Source organism: Heliangelus exortis, chromosome 6 (genome assembly GCF_036169615.1).
Source record: "Heliangelus exortis chromosome 6, bHelExo1.hap1, whole genome shotgun sequence".
Classification (NCBI taxonomy): domain Eukaryota; kingdom Metazoa; phylum Chordata; class Aves; order Apodiformes; family Trochilidae; genus Heliangelus; species Heliangelus exortis.
Window position 1 is genome coordinate 5,532,977 of NC_092427.1, and position 25,067 is coordinate 5,558,043.

Consider the following 25,067-nt stretch of genomic DNA (forward strand, 5'->3'; position numbering starts at 1 on the left):
TATTCTTAAAAAATAATTATATTGAGCAACAGTGTGGGATCAGCTATTGCAGTTCCTCAGGTGGGATCTTCTCTCCTCTCCTATGGAAGAATTAGCCCAGAGCTTTAAATCAGGCCAACCATGCAAGCTGAGGATGAAGTATGAATTACAGATATTTCATGTAGTTGTGCTTTATTTATAAGCTTAATTACTGTTTTACAGAAGGAAAATGTGGGAGACAGTTAAATAAAAGATTTAAAATGTTTCAAAATCCTTGAGTGAAAGGGGACAGAGGATTTAGTTCTCTACATCAAATCTGCTTTGGAGATTTCATATGGGAACATACTGACTTTGAAATAAATATGTTTCTCCCACTTCTATCAGTTCAGAGGTCTTTAAATTCCAGATCATGGTGCCATGATGATTATTTAAGTGCTGTCAGTCTGTCAAACAGATGGATACTTTCTGGCACATGCAATATGGGTTTTGTTGACATGATACATCACAACAACACAGACAACCATCAGGGTGTTTGGGTCAATAGAAGCTCTCCGTGCATAAATTAAGACTACACAAATTTAAAAATGCCTACTAGACAAGATATCTACAGAGAAACATCCTACTCACTGTAGGTAAAGGTGGTAGACTCTGTTTTTATGACCATCCTGCAGTGCTGGTCTGACCAGAGAATTACATTTAATAGCACCAGAAATGGTCTCAGAAGTAATTACCTGAAATTGTGGAATTTGTCTGTTCCTTCCAGAAGGACTGAAGAGGTTTTTAAATTTTTTAGATTGTTAAACAAAGAAAAAAAGCAACCAAACTTATTAGCCTAAAGACAAAACACTTTATATGGCAGTGAGGATGCAAAATACCAACAACAGTATGAATTTTTCAAAACTGGATATCAAAAGAAAAGTCAAACATGCTTGTGAGAACAGAAAACACCCTCCTACTGTTAAACTTCTTGCCAAAACAGAATGCTGTAACTTTAAAAAAAAAAAAAAAAAGAAATTATGAAATGGCATTTTTCTTTCAAAAGCTTTTCTTTTCAAATTCAAAGTCAATGGAATTAATCCTCCTCTTTGTTATAATTCCCCTGACTTTGTTGGACATAGTATTATCGCAGTCACAGTTAGTATTACTTGGATGAAGTTACCAAAAAAAAATTCTCTCTTCTCGAAAAAATATTCTTTTTTTTTTTCTCAAATTAATTATTTCCTTTAACATTCCACAATGTTGAGTCTTCTTTATCTCAGCCCACTGAGGGAGATCTGAAAACTGTCCATGTCTGTGCCTTCCCCCATTCACTTAATAACTGATGGATAGCAAGTGAGGCAGTGGTATTGTTTTACAGTTTACAAGGTAACTCAACTGTTTCTAACAAATACATTTTTCTTCAGTAATGATTTCCATAAAGCAAGGAACACTTCATACAGATATCTATACACTGGGGCAACATACAACACACTTTAATACAATGCTTTCTTCCCACTGGGATTGTGTTCTTTACATAGAGTTTTAAGATATTAGGAATATATTCTTATTTCCTTCAAGTTGACATTCAAGGAGTTTCATTAAGATAGCAATACTTTCTAAAAGAGGGTCTGTATAACTTGAAAATGAAAACCTTTCTTTTCAGACCTGCAAACTCCACTTAATGCCGATTTTTTTCTTCAATTTACTAGATTATATTGGAAAATGGATAAAAAATAAATATGAAAATACATATTATGCAATTCAAGATACTGGTTTCAGTTACTCATGTCCTTCCTAGTGAAACCACTTTATGATTTAATACTGAATGCAAACTGGAAAAAACAATATCGAAAATATTTGTTTGCAAAACATGCTGTTCCTTTTTCCCTGGCATACATTGAGGAGTGGGCCTCACCTTAGCTGTGAATCCTGATAATCATAGAATCATAGAATCATAGAATCCTAGGGGTTGGAAGGGACCTCGAAAGATCATCTAGTCCAACCCCCCCTGCCAGAGCAGGGCCCCCTAGAGTACATCGCCTAGGAACGTGTCCAGGCGGGTTTTGAATGTCTCCAGTGAAGGAGACTCCACAACCCCCCTGGGCAGCCTGTTCCAGGGCTCTGTCACCCTTACAGTAAAAAAATTCTTTCTGATATTCAACTTGAACCTCCTATGCTCCAATTTACACCCATTACCCCTTGTCCTATCACTGGTCACCACTGAGAAAAGCCTAACTCCATCTCCCTGACACTCACCCCTTACATATTTGAAAACATTGATGAGGTCACCTCTCAGTCTCCTTTTCTCCAAACTAAAGAGACCCAGCTCCCTCAGCCTTTCCTCATAAGGGAGATGTTCCACTCCCTTAATCATCTTAGTAGCTCTGCGCTGGACTGCAGATCTAGGCCATAAAAACTTACATCAACATATTCTTTTTAGGCTAAACAAAAGGTGTCACAGTGTTCATAATTACAAATAAGCATAATGAGTATCAAAGCTTTGAGATTACTTGTCCAAAAAGAGATTTTTAAACATAGGACTTACCTGGTTTTGAAAATAACACTCTTGCATTTTTAGAATGAATGAACGCTTCTAACCAACCACAAAAAATTTAGTAAGAATTACAAAATTTACAATGGAAATATGCTTAAGAATTGGAAGAAAAAAGAACTGTGAGTCTAGCCCACCACCTATGCATCCTGACTGGCACCTGTGTTTTATATTGGTGGAGACAGATGTTTCCTAGTGACATAAAACACATTTGTGGGTTATTCTCAGAGATTGACCAGCTCCGTGGTAGTTTTGAAGCTTTTTCTTCCTTTCATAGCAATTTTAGGGTTTTTTTTTTTGATGGTGCAGATGCAATAAGCATGCATCCAAAAAGGCAAACATTAATATCAGCCTTAATCTACTGTTTTAACTGCCAGTTTTTTCCATTCAAAGCACAGACCTGGCTGAGGGGGAAGAGGGCTATTAGCTTGATAGTTACAAAGTCAATACAAACTGAATTTTAAAAGGATATCCAATCCTCATGGTAAGGGACATGGAAGGTTGCATGCTCAGTGATCCATACAATACCCTGCAAATCAGATCACTGAGATCAGTCTTTGCTGGTGATTAGTTTATTTGCTTTAATGCAAAGCAGTGAAAGCAGATCAGCAAGACATGGAGCTAAACTAAACCATTTTCTCAAGTATATAAAATTAAATGCTAGAAAAGTTTACAAAATTATGTCTGATTTAAGCTGACCAAAGCCAGACACTCCAGATGCATGCCTATAACTTCTTTACATCAGGCTGCTCGCAGGCACTACAGGAAATTTCAGCTTTAAATCTTGTTAAATCCAAAACAAAACAAAAAGCCCTGAACAACCAACCTCCTTCACCAAATACTCACACAAACTCACATGTGATAACAAATTTCTGACAGTTTATGAGCTATAGACTTAAAACCTGCAAAACATTAAAAGGAGGGATTTAAACTGACTAAATCCAAAAATTCAGAGCAAACCTGTAATGCTCTCATATCATGCTTTGTGTCGTGTAAAGAACCCACAATCTACCTGAACAGAATGTTCAACCAGTTGAGAATAAAAACCCAAGTGTAATAATTAGATCTTATTCTACTTCAGTAACTGCAAAGATGGGAAAATTGCTAAAAATAACCATTTGGATACCAATGTGGACATTGAGGACCATGACAACACCCTCATGCCAAAATCCTTTTGAATGCCATCACTGCAGTCACTCTTGGGGAGCTGCAAGATGTCAGCAGGGGTTCTGCTTTTAAGTGCCCTCAGGGGACTGAAGCTGAGACCTGCTTTGGTGTGCCAGGAATGCACAACCAGATCTTAAATTTTACCACCTACCCAGGACATCTAGAAACAAGGCAATATTTCATAGTTAACGGTTCAAGCTTCCTCCTTTCTATTGCTGAGTTGCTAGCAAGCCTTTTAAAAATAGGAGGATCAAATAAACATAAAATGTCATAGTGACATTTCTAAAGCAAAAATAATTTGCCATGTTGTTGCAGCACATGCATGCTTTTTGTGTGAAATGGAGCCAGTCTTTTTCTCATGCAGTGAATACTTGCAAAATGTTTTCCCCACTTCTCAGATCCATACTGGGTACCAGGGACTCTCAAAGGAGAAAACGAGATTCACCCCACAACAGCTTAAAGATCATAGGTCTGCAGTTTGGCAGTGTGGCAAGCTCTGGTTGTCTGAGAACTGGTTCTGGAAGCAGGGACAAGCAGTCTTCATTTAAAAGCCAGGGAGCTCACTTGCTCTGTCCAAGCTGTCCAAGCATCAGTCTACTCTGATCCAGAACCCCCATAGTTGTGGGACCTGGATGTCCACAGCCATTCCAGAAAGCTCTGGCACAGTCCCTTGCTCAAGCAGCTGTATGATTTCAAGAATGGAGCAACCAGAAAATATGGGCAACTTCCTTTTTGTCCTTCAGCAAAACAGTGACCATACCCAGTGCTTATGATCTGTTTCTTACTTTTCATTAGGTTGCTTGTTTATCATCCTGATCAAGAAAAGCAGGGCAATCCTTTTCCTTTATTTCAAGAAAATTCTTGCCAGTTTTCATTTCAGGTCTGCTGCTCTAGCCCAAAGTTCCATGTGTAGACATGGAACACTGCACAAACACACATTCTACACATTCTACACACATTCAAACACTGCACAAGAATGTTTATTTGTGCTAGGATAATTTTCTAATCAAAAATGGAAACCAAACATAAACCATATCTATCCATCAGTAAGACTTTAATAATTGAAGTTTAAGGGTATTTATTTTGTGTTAACTTCTCCATTTTACTTCTCTATGTGTGCATACTGATAATTTCCATATTATTTCATTGAATATCTATAAAAACAATTGTGTACTTATGCAGGAGGCTTTTTTAATGTTTGTTGTGTAGCCTGTGCTCTGTCAGGTTTGACTCATGTAAACAAGTCAAAGAAACAGCACTGTCAGCAGCTCTGAACTTACTCATCGTCCCTGCAAATTCCTACTGGGAGTAAAGCAGAGGGATAGGGAGGGTCCCTGCCTCCTGAGGGAGCCCAACACAAGCACTGCAAACCAAACAGGAAAGATCCCTTACTTCTAATTGCCTGAGGTCTGGCAGCCCTTTACATGAAACCTTCAACTCCAGAGTCCTCTCTCCTTTTTATTCCAAGACAGCTTTATTAAAACCTGAGACTTTTTTTCCCCCAATGTCTTCTGCTGTTCCTCAGTGCCCCAGTGTGATGCTCTGCCAGGCAACAGACACATTTCAGGTGTGTTTATTTGCTGTGTGTGGACCAGGCACTAGAAAAGCACCAAGGTGCCCATGTCTGGGCCAGTGGATGTGAATCCACAGCTCCATAAATCCTCTTCCATAACCTGATTGCAGCCTGCCATTCACCTCAGTCCTAGGTGCTACCCTGTACTTCAGTTTTTAATTTAGCGGTGAAAGCCAAAGTACCTTTTTGGCCTGTAGGTCATACAGAGAAAGGAAAGGATGTTCTGTCCCAGGTTTTGTTATATTTTGGCATTCACACTCCTAAACATAAATTATTGATGTTCAAACAGGCCATACTTTTCACAAGCTTGTTCCATGCACTGATTTCTCACAGATTTCTCTCCTGCTTCTCACTTGCCCCTTTGCAGACATCTGACATCCACCCAGGTCTCCATGACCTCCCCTTTCTCTGGATATGTGAACTTGTGCCCTTACTCTCACCTTTGTGATATTTCCCAGCTCTTTCCTTTGCCACTGTCTTTTTTCCTTCTGTCTTTTGCTGAATTATTTGCAGCTCTTTTGCTAAGGTTTTTCAGGCTCTCCAGCATTTCCCTCTTACACCTCCACCTCTCTGGCCCATGAGTGCACAGCTTATTAACCACCCATCCACTAACACGGGAAGGATGAACAGCAAGCAGCTGAACATTGATGTTTTTTCCCCCAGCCAGAGCAGGATCTGTCTGGGTGAGTACCCTGCTAATGACTGTCATGAGACATTTCTGACACTAATGTCACTGAGATTTCACCTTCCAGGGTTGGTTAAAACTGGTTAACACACAACAAAACTAGAAGGCTGAGGGAAAGACAGACAGAAAACCACATTACAAACAGATGCCTACAATTCCTATGCAGAATTTCATTTTAAGAACCAGTTAGATTAAAGTTAGTGATAATTTTAAAACCGTATTGTCTATGCTGAAGTTTAAGGTCTGAACTCTGGTATCCACTTGTTTAAAACTGAGACATTCTACTTACTTTCATCTTCCACCAGACTTTCTCCTCCTTCTTCCTCTCCTCCCAACACCCCCTGCAAAAGGCCTTGATAAAAGTCTCCATGTTCTGAGCCTCACATCTTCAGCTGGCCAGAAATGAAGCAACAGAGCATTAAATTACATATGATCTCCCACACAAGAGTTGTGTCTATTCCTCCCATTGGAGCAATCCCAGCTGAAGACTGCTCTGCTTCACGTGGTTAGTTAACAGAACAGAACCAACTCAAAAAAACCATCTCACTCTCCTCCTTCCTCCCCACCTTCATCAAACTAAAGAAAATGCCAAGTGTATTTTTCTTTCATGAACCTTTCACCCCTTCCACCAGAAAAAGAAATCTCATTTTCACCCTGATTAACCCACAGCACAGCAAATCTTGAGAGAAGATACTCAAAGGATGTATGGCTACATATGTCCTCCAGATTTAAATCAGTTCAAAGATGTTGTACAAAAGTGTGTACAGAATGGGTTGAGAAATAAATATAAAACGCCATGCTGATACTTTAAATCATTTCAGAAAGTGCTGAGGCAGGATAATATTGACCTGGCCCTGACATGATTGTAGCACAGTAGTGTCTGGATGCTCATAAAAATGTAAGGAAAGCCTTGGGGAAGCACACAGGACTCACTGAGAAGCAATGAACCCAAAAGTGCCTTCCTGGAAGAGGATCAGCTACAGGAGCACATTCCTCTGACTCACTCCTTCTCAGGCTGTGAGATTTTACTCGACCCTCAGAAGCCTGAAAAATCTGCAAAGATACTGAAAATGTTCACGCAGTCCAGGCTACCTCAGTACTAGTCGGGCTTACTATTAAAATATCATGAAAAATATTATGAAGCTTTTTTTTAAAAAAAATTTTATGCACTCACTGCAGAAGGCAATTTATCAAAACCATTGGCTATATCTGACTAATAGTTTTGTATATTACAGAAATCTACAACTAACTGATGACTGCTGATAAGCTGTAAACCATGTATCTTCTTGTAAATATTGCAAGGTGTCCAACAGTCCTGCTAATAATGCTGCAATAAAAATTAAAGAAAAGCTAAAAGTATTTCAAAAGTACAGAAAGTCCTTTCACTATTTTTCACCTTTATGTTGTTTTCCTTCCTTTCTCTGGAAAAATGAGAGTCGTGGAGCTATGTTGTTATGGGCTGTAATCTGGTAGGATCTAGGCAGTGTTTCACTGCTTTCATCCTACTTCCAGCTGAAATGGCAGAGCCCTAAAGGAACAGTGAGCTACAGGGGAAGGTTATCAGCTCAGCTCAGGGTGCCGAGCTCCTTGAATCAGGGCTCAGCCAATGTACCACTAAAATATTAGGTGATATGAAGCTTCTGTTTCAGATAAACTACAACTCAGAGAAAACTGATGAACAATACTGCCAGAGCAGTGGGGATGGGGCAGGGAAGAGAAGCTAAGCAGCCTCTTCCCACTACATAACAAGTTACACCACACCATGCCTCCAAGGGCTCCCAGTCATGCCCCTACTATCAAGTGCCACTGAGGAAACCCAAAGTAAATTTTCTGCTTTGTGTGACTTGTCCTCATAGTGGCTTTTCTTTCTCCTGAACATTAGAAGCGGAAATATTATCAATAAAAATACAAAACTATGATCCCAACTGGTGCTACCATAGGGTATTAGCTACCTTCTGAGTGTTGTGATCCAAGTGCCAGTGTAAATATCTCCCCAATTATATTTTTTCTAAATTAAAGATGTGAATTCTGCCATCCAATAAACTCACATATTGACACAAAACAAAAACAAGATGAAAGCAATGAGCAATTTTAAACAGTGAATATCTAAAGTACAACAGAACACAAATAAACCTTTACCTGAGAATCATAAAACATTTTAAAACCAATAATGGGTAAAATTCAACCTTGTAAGGGGGGCACAGCACAGGTTGTACATCACTTAAGCCCTACTTAAGGCCTCAAAATAGGATTTAGGTGAAACTTAGCTGGTGCATGACATTTGTGCTGACACTGTGCAGAGCTGAGTGCCATCTATTAATGACTTATCCCTCACAAGCAAGCATTCCTTTGAGGATCATTACTTTTATTGCATCCATAGCTTTTGGAAAAAGAAAAGACTTTTTTGCACTGCTGTTTCACATTATGAGGAGCCTGGTAGTAAGGCCATTTTCCATGACATGACACCCTGTCCTCTCAGCTGTGCTCCCATCCTGTTACCTGGGTCAGAAGAAGTATTGGCACTGAGGACCTTTTACCATGAAGCTGCAGCCTCAGTTAATTGACTGCACCAACCACCTAACACTCAGTGACAGATCTTGCAGAGTGGGGTGTGCAGAGCAGTGATTCAGTGGAGGTTTACTGCTTACCCTTCTGAGAACTGTTTTTAAAGAGAAATTCCTAGGGGAGGTGGGAAGACCCTTCCAAGGAAAAGAACTAAACCAAAGCAACCAGGAACAACAAAACGTCTGCTGAAGCAGAACAGCAGCTAAATGCTCCTCTCTAAAGCTTTCTGTCTCACCCTTTCAGAGCAGGCTTTGGAAATCAGAGGCTTGGAGAACGGGGGTCTCTGTGATGTCCGAGCCTCTGACTGTAGCAGGGTCCGGGTGTTTGGCCTTGGATTCCGAGAGTCACCCAGCCTGAGCTGTGAGGTCACCAGGTTAATGGTAAGTAACTTCCCAGGGTTAGTCCAGTATTGATGATACAGTAAAACTTTGACATGTTTTTATTAAAGTCTTTTACCCTGCACTGTGCCACAGAGGGCTGCAAGCACCTTCCCAACCCATTGCCAATGAATTTGCTATTAAGGAGGGGAGCTAAAGCAGCTCAGCCCTTTCCAGGAGTCGGTTCCTTGGAAATGCAAAGCTCTGGACTCTTGGTGATTTTCTCTGTGGGCCTTTGTTTTTACTCATTGGGTTCAACTACACTATAGTCCAGCGAAGCCTGAAATCACACTATTATTCCTTTGTGCATCTGGAATCAGTACACTTGGTTTTCCTAAACGCATTTGAGTGCTAATTTTTGTGGTTATATATAAAGTTTCCTCAAAATAGTTACAGAAGCTCTTATGTAATTTTTCGTAGTCACAGTTCAATACCAAGTCAGAAGTTTTAGTGACTGATAAACCCATCTTTTTCTAAAACCATAATTAATTTTATTAGAAAAAAACTACAGATGGGCAATGCTAGGACTGGATTGCTTGATGTATCAGCATACCCAGATATGAAGGGTTTGATTCATCTCATAAATCCACCTCATAAAAGATGTTCAGCCTGATTTCCACTCAGTGCTAACATGCTGATGAGGCACAGTAGAGATTTGCCTACTATGTGTGCTTTGGGCTCCTGAGGCTCTTGACAAACAGTGATGTCTGGTGCAGCTGATCTGGATAAGAAGCAGACACCTCCTTCAAGGAGCAAGGATCTGGCTGCTGAGGTCCAGGAGCAAACACAAAGTTGTTCCACTGTGTTCCCCTGTCTCATCCCAGCTGCTCATCCCAAGTGCAGACCACAGCACTTCCTAAAATCAATAGAGCACTTTCACACAGAAATGAGCAGGGTTTGCTCCTTACTATGCCTATAGCATCTGCATCATTTCTTTAAAATAAACCTTCTGGAAATGCCTTACATTATTAATTAGAAATATAAACATATATGGGCAACTGAAATTTATTTTTATGAGCCTGCAGTTTCTGCATTCTTCTTCTCTTTTACTCTAGCATCTCAGTGGCGAATGGATATCAAGAGAACAAGAACACACAAAAGCAGATTTTGTCAGCTCTGAGGCTGTTGACTGCCAGATTCCTCTCCTGAGCACCACAGAGACAGAGGCTGTGCACTTTGTGGCTGGTGATGAGCCATTTGCAAGATGGCAAGTGAAAGTAGGAATTTCTTCTGTTTCTAAGAAATGATTTAGAAGGAGACAATCAGTTGTCATGGTAAATTAAAATGCAAAGAACAATTTGCTTCCTCCAGAAATTAAGATGCCTCTAAAAAATACTCACCTTAATGTCATCCAAGAAAAAAAAAATCAGTATATAACTAAAACAATAAGAGTTAAAAAACAAGTGTCTTTTCAGACAATCCAAAAGTGCAAATTACAATAATTTCTCCAGGTAATCACCTGAGACTGATGCAGTTGTACTAATCAATTGGTGATCATTAGTATTTAATTTCTGAAAGCCCCAACTTAAACTCCTGATGAAGCAGCAAGTATCAGACAGCTCTGACTGCCTGGATGCAAGGGTGATGATTGTGCAGTGCAGGAGCAGAACACTGGCTGCCTCCTGGGCAGGAGGTGAGGGCTGGCACAGCCTGAGCACAGATGTCATCTCCATGGTCTGAAATGACTGCAGGAAGAGGCGTGTGCAGTATCTGCTCATGCTGGGTTCTTTGCTGTGGTCTCAGCCCCTTTTGTTCACAAAATTATACCTATTTTCTAAATATTTCCAGGAAATCAGTGCCTTACTGCCTCTGCACCTGCTACCCTGGGTCTAGTTCTCAGGCTGGATGACAATTTTCTGTAGATTGGTTGTTTTTTTCAAGACTGAGATCACTTACAGGCTTCATAGCTAACAGAAGTATATTACTATGGTAGAAAGACTGAAGATATGTTTTGAAAATTGCAGCATGTAAAAATGATAAGTGTAAAAACAGTCACTGCAGTGTTACCTGTCCTGCACTCCACAGCATTCTGTACACAAGACTGAGGACTCTGCTGCCATTGGGCTCAGGGGAAACAAAGATGTTTGACAGCAAACATTTTCTACCTGGTAATTTATTTTAAATAGATAAGAAGTTGTGTTGTAGGAGATTGGTTTAAGGTATCTGTGGGAGCAAAGGTTGGTTGTCAGATGGTGCAGGGGTCCTTGAGCCTTTCTGCTGGAGAAAGAGTCATCAGGGTGGGCAGACACCAGAGCTGGACTGGGAGAGCATTTCCTCTGCTTAGAGCTCCAAAGCTTCTGAGCAGACACTGACCTCTGCCAACTGAGATGAAATGTTGCTTCATGATGGAAAGATCTCAGAGGGGGACACCCCTTCACAGCTAACATTTCTGCATGTGCAATGAAACTAGGGTATCTGCCTTGCCACACAGGTGTACTACAATACAGTTTGCTTTCAAGCACTTCCTTTCAGCCCTTGGGGAAGCCTGTACCATTTCTCTTATTTTTCCTTTCAAAACACAGAAAACACAATTCAAAACAGAATATCTTTTTCCTTGCATCTGAGTTTGAGAAAGCCCCTGCAACCAGAAGCCTTCTGCCCCTTCACTCTCCTTCAAGCCCTGTAGAAAAAAAGAGGTTCATGGCTGTGCAGTGTATGGACAATTAAATTGTCTCAGTTCAGTCTGTCCTGCTGCATGCAAGTCCCAGTTCTCCTGTGGATCTTTTTGCTGAAGAAACTGGGAAGGTGGAGCTCAGCAGTCTGTCTCAAATGCAGCTGACCTTACGTGGTGCCACAGAGAGAAAAAAAATGGGGCTTTTCCACATAAATTATCTGAAATGAATCCCACAAATGTTCAAAAATTTGTGTCCCAGAAAGTTCATGAGAAGACTTACTGGAACATTGATCTTCTGGGTTATGTTAATTGGTATCATTTTAAAATGTTGGTAAAAGCTATTTTCAGAACCACAAACCAAAACAATTTTTCCTGGAAGCATCACTATTCAATATTTTCAGAATCCCTCCCCTCATCCCAAGTCAAATCTCAGAAGAGTCAGCAAAGTTTCACAGAAGCTTTTTTCACTGCTTGAAAAGCCCTCATTCATTTTATCTGCTTTTGGTTCAGATTTTGCTCATTCTTCCCATGACATGCTGCTGAACATAGATAAGAAAGTACACCAGAGTATTTGGTATAATTAGGTTAGATATCAAAATATAAACTCCTACTTGGGCAACAGATGACTTGGGCTGTCCACACAGATACCTGGGTGAAGAGGTGAAAGCTTGGCAGGAACTCATCTAATCTGGGCAGCCGGTCTCTCAGCTATCCTCATTTCCTTATCATTGCCTGTATTTGTCAGTGGCAGGAAAAAAAAGAAAACATTGTTAAAAAGACAGTGAGGCAGAAACTGAATTTGAACTCAGCAAGTTTTTACAGCTTTAATTTTTCATTTACAAACACTTGTAGGAGTTAAAATTCTATGTTGATTATGAGAGATCCAAACAGCCAGGACTGTTTTGTGATGAACCAAATGCTTCAGGAAGAAGTGATGGATTTCCTGATTGTCCTGACTGCTTATCCTGAAGTGGCTCTGTCTTTCCAGATGATACCTAGGTTCAAACAATCAAGGCACAACTTTAAGAATGTTTTTTCCTTTTAAGGGCCAGCTGAATTTGGAGAGATTTGTTCAGCTTAGGTCTCATTGAAGAGTTTGTTCCACATCACTAAAGTGACTAATAGAAAAGCAATTAAAATGGCTATAAACCAGCCCAATTCTAAAAAGACACCAAAATGGATGCTTATAATACAATGTAGAAAAAAAAACAGATTAAAACAACTCATCAAATTGGCAAGAGCTACATTTCACTCATGATGCTCACTTCAGACAGAATAATTAGTGCAATTTTAGAGCTTTTTATATTTTTCCCTGTGTTCTCATTTCTTTACCTATTATTAGTGCACTGGTATTAAGACAACATCGGATGCTTTGGTAAAAGAGTGAAATGAAATGTAAATTACATTAGGAACAATATATTCTTAATGGAAGTCTTGCTGCCAATAAGCACTGTCTTTCAATCAAGAGCAGCTCTTGAGGAGGGTTACCTATGGTTGTTTTTTTTTTTTTGTTGTTCAAACTGCAACACAACTTCCTTCTTTTAAGAGTTTTTACCCTTACTATAACACATAATAAGTAGCATCTTGATTATGTATTATGTACAAGATTTTTTTTTTAATCCCTTTTCCCCTGAAAGCTGTATCAATGAATTTAACTCCCATTTAAATTATGCCAAAGAAGTTCTTTCACATTTTCAAATTCTGTGTACCAGGGAGGACTGCCAGATTACCTCCCTGGGTCAGCTGCTCCAGAAACAAACTCTTAGATCATCTATCAGTGCATTTTAAGCCACAAACCATGACATGTGACATTGTGGAAGTCTACTGTATTCTGTTCTAGAAGCTTTCAGATCACTCTAGGTTAATTTAATGCTAATTGATGATTTTTACGAAACTTAATTTTTACTCTGTGCACTTCCAGTTCTCTGTTCAATTTAACGTGCATTCTTTCTGTGAACTGAAGTTATTAATTGATAAAAAAACTTTAGTCTTGACCTTGTAAAAGTCTTTGTTAAAGGGACTGAGGATGTTTCAGCTTCAGAGTCAAAGGAGATATGGAAGAGAGCCTGGAGGTTTTTATAGGAAGAGGACAGAAGGGGTACCCCAGTGATCCAAAACAAGGGCTTTGTTGGATTTGCTAAACATCTTTAGTCTGACTGTGCAGACTAAAAAACATCTGACAAAGAAGGCTTTGTTTTCCTTCTGGTGTTTATCACTTCTTACAGCATAACTTTTTCACAATGTTCTGGGGTGTTCTTTAACACTCACAAGCCTCAAGAGGTGTCTCAAAGCTTTCTCAAAGTTGAACCCTTTCCACACTAATCTGATTATTTTCTCATTTTTTTGTGGAAAAAATAAAGTGTTAACTCACTTCACCTTTTCTTGTTATGTAAGCACTCATATATGAAAAGTTCCAAACTAAGGCTTCTACATTACCCACATGTACAGGGAATTGTGAGCTTAGACTGAGCTCTTCTATGTTCCTATGGAAATGGGACTGTTGTTGTCTGGTGTCATCCACACCAGCACTTCTGTTTAAGTTTCTTTTAAAAAAATCATTGAAATAATATGCATTCTCTCTTTTTTTAACCCCAGGAGCTTACTTACTGATTTGCCATTGGTCCTGAATCTCAGCCAAAAATCTTAATTTCACTGCACAGCTCCCTGAAAGACATGCTTGTGGTCCTTGAGTACCAATGCAGTTTCCCTAAAGGTATCAAAAAACCCTCAGAAAAAAAAAAAAAAAAGTAATCAGAAAAATTGAATGCCAGTTAAGCCAAAAGATCTTTTGGTTATTATTAAATAGTTTCCACTTTGGAGCATTAAGCAATTTATTAGCTTGCAGCAGACCCACTCACAAATGGTTTAATTTATCTCGCTGGCAAGCCTCCAGTTCAAGGGTGCAACTGCCTGCTCCAAAATGAGCAGACAGTCTCCATATGGAACATTATTACTTATAAGGATGATTTTTGTATCATTTAGATCACTAATGATGGCTTCCAGTACAGTAATTCCAGAGTGCTGACCCTGTACGACGCAGTCTGCCAGGAGTGCCAATCCCAGCCAACCGGACTTTGTAAATTAAAGGTAATTTAAAGAGCATAAAGGTTTAATATGGATCATTCATCTCTCCCTTAGTCCTCTCCCTCCCTTTGATGTACTGCATGTAATAACTGCTTTAGAAGAGGAAAATCTATTTCATAGGTCAGTTGCACAGCCTAACACTTTTCTTTTATGTATTTCACAATCTCCTGTCAGAGATTTATTTTTTCATATTTACATGGGGTATGAATACCTGATAGAGCATCCTTTATGGTGGACCTCTAGCAGACACTTCCAGAAAGACCAGAGTTGACAGTATTTCTCCTTTTCAGTGGTTAATGCAAGTAAATGAGACTCAGGAGTCTCTCCTGAAAGGCACTTGAACTTAGCTCCTAAAGTGTCTCTGCTGGTAAGCTATCAAACCTCTCCCAGCCTCTTTGGTGAGGACACTGTAACTGTAAGGTACATCAGTTCTATACCCATTTTCTGCCTTAGCAAGAGGTGTATTAAGATGCATGTTTTACAGTTTTTGTCATGTGAAAACACCCTGGGGAGAACACAAAACATTCTCGTTTACATCAAGCACTAAGTACAAGCATATAGTCAGTTTCAAAACTGTAATCAAAAGTCTAGTGCTAGGTTTTCAATTGCCAACATGCTCAGAAGTGCCTGGAGAGCACTATAACCACTGTCTTCCTGGGGACTTATTAGTGTAGCACTCCCTATCCCTTAAAAAAAGTTTTCTTGTTTTCTAGATGGTTGTATTAAGACAACATTTCTGGTTTTAAGTGGGGTTTGGGATATTTAATGTGCTGATCCTGCTTTCCTACCCTGAGGCAAGTGTGAAAGAACAGGAGACAATCAGTCTGCAGTTTTATAAAATGAAGATTCATCAGTTTTATCTTAATTCCTTTGCCTCACTGTTCTCACCAGCACTAATGGGAAAATATGTTTTCCAAAACTGCATTGATTGCACGAACATACCAGTTAAAAATAAACTGAAAGTTCTTTCTTTCAAATAAATCAGTCAACAGAAACTAAGTTATAAACCCAAACAAGAGAAAACCACTTAAATTTCAGATTAAGATTGTGTCAGAAACATTTAAATTAAATCTAGGGTGGTGGGTTTTGGTTGTTTTGTTTTTTTTTTTCAAAGGCTTTCCTTACTTTTACATTTTTGAAACTCAGAAATATATGTATTCTCAATATAGTGGTATTCTCTAGGGTTTTTTCTCAAGGGACTATTTGAACTAGGCTTCCAATTGCATCAGACCACATTCTAATTACCCTCTTAGAACATTACATTGTAATACCTAAATTGTTTTCAGAAAAGGTGTCTCAATTAGTGGACAGTTTATATCAAGCAATTTCACATTCTGTGTTCCTCTTTTATGGAGCACATTCTATACCACAATATCACAGCAGAAAAAGCATCATTTTTTTCATCAGAACATCAAGCCCTTGAAAGAAATAACAAAAACTAATTAACATCCAGATTTTAATGCTCTATCATGTTCTACCTTTTAATGTTCTATCACATCAGGATAATTTTGAGAGTCCTTTCTGTTTGCCTACCTTACCCATTACTCTTAAACTGGTATTATTTAAAATATTGCCTAACACACTTTGCAAAAGCAGTTTGAGAAATTTAGAAAGCAGGAGAGAAAAACACAAAAGCCAGAAGCAAACCACACAAGTAAGGAAGAGAAAAAAAAAAAAAAATTTATCTTCTCCCTCCTGCTGTAGCAGAGACCCCCCCAGTGTTCCTAGGAGCGCCCCAGGCATTCCTGGGAGGTTTTGATGTCAAATCCCATGTCCACGTGTGCCCCAGCACAGGCTACAAGCAGAAGGCAAAACTGTCATAGGAGTGGCCCTTGTGGCCACCTTGACCAGGAGAGGACCAGGTTGTCTTCCAAGGCTGCTGTGCCCACTGTGTACCTCAAACTTGTGCAGTCTGCCTAACCTAAGCAATGTGCTCATGAGTGTTTACAGCTCACTCATGAAAGCCTAAAAATCAAATGGAGTACTTCATGCTGCTTTTATATAATTGTTTGTTAATATTTTTATGAAAAACTTCCCAAAATAATGAAGCTACCAGAACAGGATTCCAACATTTCAAAAGGAGTTGGTTTTGGTTATTTTTTCCAGTCTCATTTTTTGTTACTCTTATGGAGCTCTTTTTTAAGTGCTACCTAACAATCATTAGTAGTAGTTACAGCTGGGAATAAAGATCACATACACTACATAAGTGTGGAAAGAGAAAAAAAAATTTCCATACTGTCACATTTATCTATAGCAAGAAACATCACACATTACCTAAGCTAAAACACTCACAGCAACAAGGATCTCACTCTGGAATATTTCAGCCTGCCTGGTTTTCTCCCTTTTGGGAGAAAGTATCAGTATTTAAATTGCTACTGGTTTTATTTTTTCAAGATAAAAGCTAGTTTCTGCTTATCTACAGAAATTGCTGACTGCTAATTTCTTACCTTTCTCATTTATTTATTCCTTATCTCTACCTCCCACCCTTGTTTTGTTTTTGTTTTTTTTTTCTCCCTCTTCTTTGGCAGGAAAATACTTGCAATATAGATGGACTTTGCTATGGTGAAGGAGAGTCAAGCCCTACCAGTCCTTGTCTTCTCTGTGAGCCTGATGTTTCTAAGTTCACATGGTCTATTAATGAAAGTAAGAATTTTTTTTCTAAGATTTAGAAGCACTTAGCTGTGGGAATTTATGACTCAGTCTATGAAATAGATGTTTTTTTCATCTGGTTAATGTGAATCTATGCTGCACAACAGTGCATTGTGGACTGTTTGCAGCAGGAATAATTGGGTGCAGCAGAAATGGAGCCTGAGCAGAAGCAGACAGTACTCCCTGCATGCAGGAGGCATTAGGGTACCCATGTTGTTCTGGCTGAAACCTGATAAATCTCAAATTAAAACACCAAAATAACACACAAAAATGAAATTACCAATGCATCAGTGCCCAAGTCTGTCAGCTAAAGGTGATGGACCCTACACACACCTGTCATCATCTCACAGGTACAAATCTTCAAGGGAACAATTTGGGGAAAACATTGCTTTCAAACACTGCTGTCTATTTTTGGTATCTGGAAGAACTGTTTTCTTTCCCTGAGCCAATCCCCATGAAATGCCCCACAGAAGACCTTGGCTTGGCAGGAAGTCCAAGTGACAGTCATCAGCTACTCGTTACCTTCACTGCCACAGAAGCCAAAGGCTCATTTGGCAGCCTGTCACAGCAGGGCTCGTGGAGAAGGCTGGTTTTTGAAGCACCCCCTGAACACTGAAGCCTTCGTGCCTTTTCATGGCTTTATCTCCAGTGCAAAGAACAACCACTACGTACTGCATGCTTTACAGATGAAGCCCGTCTGCAGCAGCACTACCCTCACAACTCCTCTCCCCACTTAATGCAAGCACGTTTGCACCTGGTCAATATAAAGATTACATTTCTGCTTTTATGCGGAGTCACGGGTTGGTTCTAGAAGCTTCTCTGTACTTCTAGGTTCTGTAAACACAAGGAGACTAAAGAGAGGCATGTGAGTGACAGAACCAGTTTAAACTGAAATTTTGTGTTCCTTCAGAGTGCTTAAGTGAGCAGGATACTTGGAAGGAGGGGAAGAGTGTTCTTGACCTTGAGGAACAGCTGGGAATGCTCAGGGACAAAGGCTCTCGGGGGTCAGGAGGAACAGCAAGTCCTCTAACACAGAGATTAGAGACCATAGCTCCAGGGCACACATTGCCAAGGAGAAAAGTGAGCAGAAACACAGTGTTCTCAGAGGTGGCAGAAACCCCTTTGAGAAGGTCCAGAAAGGGCCCAACAGTTTCCAGCAACACAACAAGTCAGAAGTTGTTGAAAGTCAATTTTGGAAGCAACAAGAGGGAGGGAGAGGTGGGACAATTCCTGTTCCAAGCTATCCACTTAGAGTTTTCTGTTCGAATACATACACCTCTAGTTTATGCCTGTCACAGTTTTCACCCATAACCAGATGCTGTGTTATCTCCCATTACCCTTCCAGAGGAAAAGAAAACGGGGAATAAGGGACTGACGCTTTAAAGTTGACAAAAAAACCAACAACCTAGAACAGACTTAATGAAATAAGTAGAAATAATAATGATGATGAATTAAAAACATATACAAATATGCAGTTATGGAACCCACACTCCTCAGCTGTTTAATTACTTCCCAAGCAGAACATTCCCGAACCGGGCCCGGCAGCACAGGGGGTACCCGAGTCCTGGGCCCCAGCCAGAGCCCTCAGCAGCCTGGGACCAGCCGAGCTGGTCCTGCTGGGGTCAGCAGCAGCAGCAGGTGACCTGTCCTGGTGCCTGATGTCATCCTGCAGCCAGCACACAGGCTGAGCAGAGGGAGCGATGCCGACCACCCTGCCCCAGCCCCGCAGCCCCAGCTCAGGCCGGGGCTCTCTCCGCGGCCATTTTGTACTCAGCGCCCTGGGCAGGAGCGCTGTGATTGGTCCACCCGGGTCACCTGACCCGCCCTCTGCTCCCCAGAGGCCCAGGCAGGCAGGGGGGGCCTCGTCCCGCTCCCCTCTGTTGGGATAACGCCCTCAAAAAGATCCTTTTTAAAAATTTAAAGCTAAAAAAAAGCGTCGGCAGATCAGTCCCACATGTTGGCCAACTAAAAACTCTTTTGCGTGTTACTTGTGTGTGTAGTTACAGAATCATGGAATGTTTTAGGTTGGGAGAGACCTCCAAGCTCATCCAGTCCAACTCTGACCAACACCATAACCCAGCTACTAAACCATGTCCTGAAGGACCAGGGCCAAACGCCTTTTAAATGCCTCCAGAGATGGCGACTCCACCACTGTCCTGGGCCATTCCAATGCCTGACAACACTCAGTAAAAAAATACTCCCTAACATCCAGCCCAAACCTCCCCTGGCACAGCTTCCACCCATTCCCTCAGGTCCTGTCACAGGAACAGAGGATTTTCCCTCCTCGCTCCAACCTCCCTTGGGGCAGTTGCACAGAGCCATGAGGTCTCCTCTCACCTCCTCTTCACCAGAGCAAACACCCTCAGCTCCTCACAGGATTTGTGCTCCAGACCCTTCATCAGCTTTGTTCCCTTTTCTGGACATCTTCTCCCTCCCTGCTGTAGTGAGGTGCCCAGAACTGAACACAGGATTCAAGATGTGGCCTCCCCAGAGTACAGAGGGATGATCACCTCCATATTACTGCTGGCCACAGTGCTCCTAACACAAGCCAGGATGCCAGTGGCCTTCTTGGCCACCTGAGCACACTGCTGACCCTTATTAACTCGACTGTCCACCCCAGCTCCCTTTCCAACTCACAGCTCTGTAACCATACTTCCCCAAGTCTGTAGCTCCCCATGGGGTTGTTATGACCGAGGTACAAGCCCTGGCATTTGGCCTCCTTAAACCTCATAAAATTAACCGTGGCCCATTGCTCTGATCTAAATCCCACTGTAAGGTTTCCCTACCCTCCAGCAGACCCACACACCCACCTCGTTGGGTGTCATCCTGGGGGTAGTTTAACCACCAGACCCGAGGAAAAGCACCTGAAAATGTGTGGGTTTTCCCCCAAGGATATTGTTTAATGAGAGACATTGTCAGTGTGGCACAAACTTTGCCTCCTTTCTGTCCTTCCATTGTGCAACACCAGTAACACCTCTGGGGGAGAGCAGAGAGATTGATTATAAAATGCAGAAAATGGCTGAAAAGGGGAGAACTGCACCTCTTTTGCGATTTACAAAGCTTGACGTGAGTTGGGAAACCTTAACACAGCCTGGTTTTCAACAAGAAAAAAAATGTAAATCAAATATTGAGAAGAGTTTTTCAGACTTGTTTTCAAAATGACAAATAAATTCTGGAATAATTGGAAGCGTGTGTATATATATATATATATATATCTCCACTGGACAGCAAGGAGATCTCTGTGGGATCAGAAACACTCTTATCCACAGACTACTTTCAGAACAACTGATTTTATGTGCCTCCAGCTTCTTGTTACCCTCCATCCAGTTAACACCTTTGTGTTGATCTCTAAATGCATACCCAGCATCAATATTTCATTGATTTCTTTGGGCACAACTTTTATGGGCTCCATGTTTTAACTGTTTGGGAAATAAAAGGTAAATTAATAGATGGAAGCTTTCAGCAGTTACGCCAGGACAATCTGCTGGACAAGCAGTTTAGAAAGCTCTGATAGCACAGCAGCATAAAATGCATCTAAATAATTGCATAATGTGAGATATGCTGTGGAAAGCAAAGCTTAATGAAAGGATATGCACCACAAAAAAAGCCCTAATGATGACTTCCCACAGGCATAATGCAGTCATACATGCCATCCTGATGAGAATGCAGATATAGTTCACGGTTTAAGAGTGACTTGAAATTATTCCTTTGTATTACAAATGTTCTTTGAGTTAAACCTAAATGTGGTCAAATTACATTGTGAGGAGATTCCTTGAAGTATCAATACACATCAGTTTGTACTGCTGCTTAAAGAGGAGAGATGGCATGAGACTGAGAAGGCTCAGGACATGGAGATGAAGTTCCCAGCCCTGCACAGATCTGCTGTCACCTCAGGGTGATCAACTGATCTTACTTTTCCTTGGTTTCTAATTATAAAATGTAATTCTTTTCTCTATCTTGCCTCCTTACCTATTTATATGGTAAGTATGTTCAGACAGCATTTGTCTTCTACTGTAAAATAGCCTTACACAATTACATTCTTATCTTCATTAAGGAAATACTGGATTTAAACAGCAACACTAGAAATAACAGTGCCAATGGTGATGCAGTCTGCACTATTGTCACTGGGGACAGAGAATCTCCTCATCACTGATGTGCCAGTGCCAGTACTGGGAGGACTTTTATTCCCAATGAAATGCCCAATGGAATTCAGTCAAACTACTCATTGCTACTACTACTTAATTGCTATTCATATGTAAAGGCAGGAGAGTCTGCTATATGAAAAAATTAGACATTTATTTCCCCCTGAGTTACCCACTCAATTCATTTATCATCCGTCATTTTGAGATTTTGTTTACTTATATTTGAATGGGTAAGTAGGTAGATAGGGTGGTAGATAGAATCAGTATATATATCCAAGTAATAGAAATACAATCAATTAAAGCTTTGGTAAGGATTTTGGAGACTAGTGGGAGGTTATGGAAGTCATGTCTGACCTCCTCCCATCTATCAGATAGCACATCAAAAGAAATCAGTGTTCAGTATGGGGAATTAAAATAAATAGGAGAAAGAGAGACACTTTTTGGTTAAGCCATCTGCTGCCTCTGACATCCAAATAGCTTCCTCCCTCAGTCTCAGGGTATGTTCTGTGCGTTTTTCCTTGAGAGAAATCCTACAAAGACCCACGTGGTCAGTCTTCCATTGGTGAAACTGGAATTTATGTAATCATGTTTTTATTTTTGCTGTTTAGACAACCTGCCCCCTGTGTTCCAGGCCCCCTCCAGCCAGCTGCTGACATTCATTGGTGAGAATTTTGTTTACCAGTTAATAGCAGTGGATCCAGAAGGGTCAGCTGTGCTCTTCATCCTAGAGGCAGGGCCACAGGATGCCAGGCTCTCTCCTGCTGGCCTTCTTATCTGGAAAGTTGATTCAGAAGAAACGCAGACCTTTGAATTCTCTGTGTCAGATGAATGCAATGCACAGAGCAGATACTCTATTGAGGTAAGGAAATGAACACTTCAAAGGCAAAACAAACCCAACCTGTTTATCATGTTATTGCCTTGGTGCAATTGTCATTAGGGCTAATAATTTGTTACCGTCTTGAAAACTAAGACTTCAGCTATTTCCTCATAAGCGTGTATTATCTAGCACAGCAATAATGATCAATTCATGGAATAAATATCTCTGAGAACATAGAAAATATATAAACAAGGAACAACAGAGAGTGCTATTGATTGCTGTTTGAAAGAACACTCTTGCAAAGCCTTTTAATGGTTCATTAATCTGCTTTAAAATTCCCATTCTGCATTTGGATTGCAGATAAAAGCATATAACATAAAAGACTGAGTTTTAGCTATAAAAGGGAGATTATAACTCATTCTAAATGATATTTTTAGAGGGTGTCTTGCTCTTATGTCATTACTCCACACTTAAATTTCTTGGTAGAGCTTGTGCATTGCTTTGTCTATATCGTATAGCCTAACATTAATCCTGGGATAGGAAGAGCTAATAAAGCAGGATGCAGACTCTTGACATGAGAACAGTTTCATGAAGAGAATGTTTTTATTCCCAAAGATTCCTATTTTTACTTGTACAAACCACTATCATAAAAAATACCAACCTGCTGAACCCACTCAGCAAAGGGGAAACTGGAATCTCAATCTAGATTTCATGGAAAAATTTCAAACTAGGCCTACATTTAACAAGGTAAGATAATGCAGGGTTTGATTCTGTTGAAATGTTGTTCTCATACATACCTAAAATAAAACCATGGACCTCACTTTCCTGAAGAGAGAGACCAGTTAAGGAATTCCACAATCATGCTCCTGCCTGAGAGCCATGTGCAGTGTGAAGCAGTAAGGAGGGCAGGCAGGCAAAAAGAAGATATTTTAAATTTCTTCTTTGATAGAATGTAAAAAACACTGTTACAGCAAATAGGATTTTTTTTTTTTCCTTATAAGAAGTTAGAATGTGCCCCTAAATGAAGGAAAAAAGAAAAATCCATTTAAAGTCAAGTTTTCAGTCAAATAAATATTTATGCTGAAACTTGTCCCTTCCTGAAGGGTACCAATAGACATCTCAGCTGTGAATATTTGGAGGAATCTCACCACAACTCTTTTTTGCCTTCCCCAGGTTGGAGTGAAGCCCTGCAGCTGCCTCAATGGTGGAACATGTGTTACCAATATTAAATTCCCTTCAGGCCTTGGTGAATATTTTTGTTTATGTCCAAATGGGTTTGATGGGGAATTTTGCCTGGAAGATATTAATGACTGCAAATCCAGCCCCTGCGGCAGTGGAACATGCGTGGACAGTGTGGATGGATACTTCTGTAAATGTCCCCCTGGTCTGGGAGGTAACACTTCACAGTTGCCATTTCTGATTTAACTAGAAGTATATTGTGCTACAGGATTTTTTTTTTTTTGAGTGTAATATGACCACAATAATCTGTCAAATGGACTACATAAACCAGCTTTTCTGCTACCATGATTTAGCCATAGATAGAACACGTGCAAAATTGTCTAATATATAATTATCCATGCTGAAATAAGGAAAAGTGAACTAGAACTCTGTAGTCTTGAAGTGCCCACTCAAGGACACTGTGAACCTCCCTCAGCTCAGTTTCTACCTGCTTATTTCCCATGGATTTGTCCATCTATGAGATGGAGAAGACTTAGTGGAAAAGAGAAAAAGCAAAGATCCAGGACCCTTTTGCACTTCATACGACTTTACTAAATTCAGCCAATGAAAGAACTGGAAATGAATTATTTTTCTAGGTCTAGGAAGGAGAAGTGGATATGGAAACATGAAAAATAAATTATCTTTCAGTCCCACTTGGAGCTTCATTAAATTTGAGCACCAGAAATCCACAAATCCATTTGGTTGTCAGACATGCTGATGAAACAAATCTAACCTTTTAAATTGTTCAGGCCTGGCCCCAGCATGATTTTAAGAGATGCAGAGAAGAAGGATGATCACTGCAAGAAGAAGGATGATCACTGCACCAGAAATGGTCTTTTAGAAAAACAGAATGAGAAGTATGAAGAGGAAGAGCTGGAGAACAAAATGCAGTGAGGCCAAAGAAGTAGATGCAAGACATACAGTGCAAACATGTGAGGGGAAAGAGATGCATCAAATAGATAACACAGATGGGGAGAGAACATGCTTGTACTTATCATGCAAGTTATAGTCACTGCATTCAGTGAAGCACACAGACAACATCTCCCTTGTGCTTTGCAGACTGGAACCAGCAGAGCCAGCCATTAGACTCACTGCTTCATTAAGCTTCAGGAGTCTGGCTGAGCTGATATATGAAAAGCCCCAAACCAACAAATGCAGAATGTCTCGAATCCCATGGACAAAATATTTCTCTGAGCACAAGGAAATCTGGGAACCTTTTGGGCTGTGTTTGGTTAAACATTTGGAAATACACAATGAGAACAATTCTTCATTAGCTGTGAGGAGGTGGATTAAATATTATTCCATGACAGAATAACTTTGGTTCATTGGCTCCTGCTGTTTGATCTTCTCTGCCAGTTTCACAGTGTTGCCCTTCTCACATTATGCAGTACTGCACATAGATGGAGTGCAGTCAAGTTCTATTATTCCAAATAAAATAGTCTCCCATGATTACCACACATTGTATATAAATTCACATGGAACACATTCTGAAATGTGGTTTTCATTCTTATACAAACAGTAAAGAGTGAAATACCCAGCACTTGAAAATAACATTCTTAAAGCCACCTGCAGCTGACTCTGGAGATAAGGACACAGGACACTTTGGTGGCCAGAGAAACACTGAGCTTTCCTGAACACTTTACTCTTGCCAGGCTAAATAAATGCCC

The 25,067-nt window shown here is 40.3% G+C and overlaps 1 protein-coding gene across 1 annotated transcript in view; it reads left to right on the forward strand.

Annotated features, from left to right (window-relative positions):
• LOC139797375 (von Willebrand factor D and EGF domain-containing protein-like) overlaps positions 1-25,067 on the forward strand; it is a 182,774-nt gene that overhangs the window by 89,291 nt on the left and 68,416 nt on the right. The window contains exons 12-17 of the mRNA XM_071746450.1: positions 8,743-8,879; positions 9,932-10,093; positions 14,473-14,577; positions 17,103-17,217; positions 21,974-22,224; positions 23,356-23,575. Coding sequence (XP_071602551.1) covers positions 8,743-8,879; positions 9,932-10,093; positions 14,473-14,577; positions 17,103-17,217; positions 21,974-22,224; positions 23,356-23,575 — 990 coding nt within the window. The remainder of the gene's footprint in view (positions 1-8,742; positions 8,880-9,931; positions 10,094-14,472; positions 14,578-17,102; positions 17,218-21,973; positions 22,225-23,355; positions 23,576-25,067) is intronic.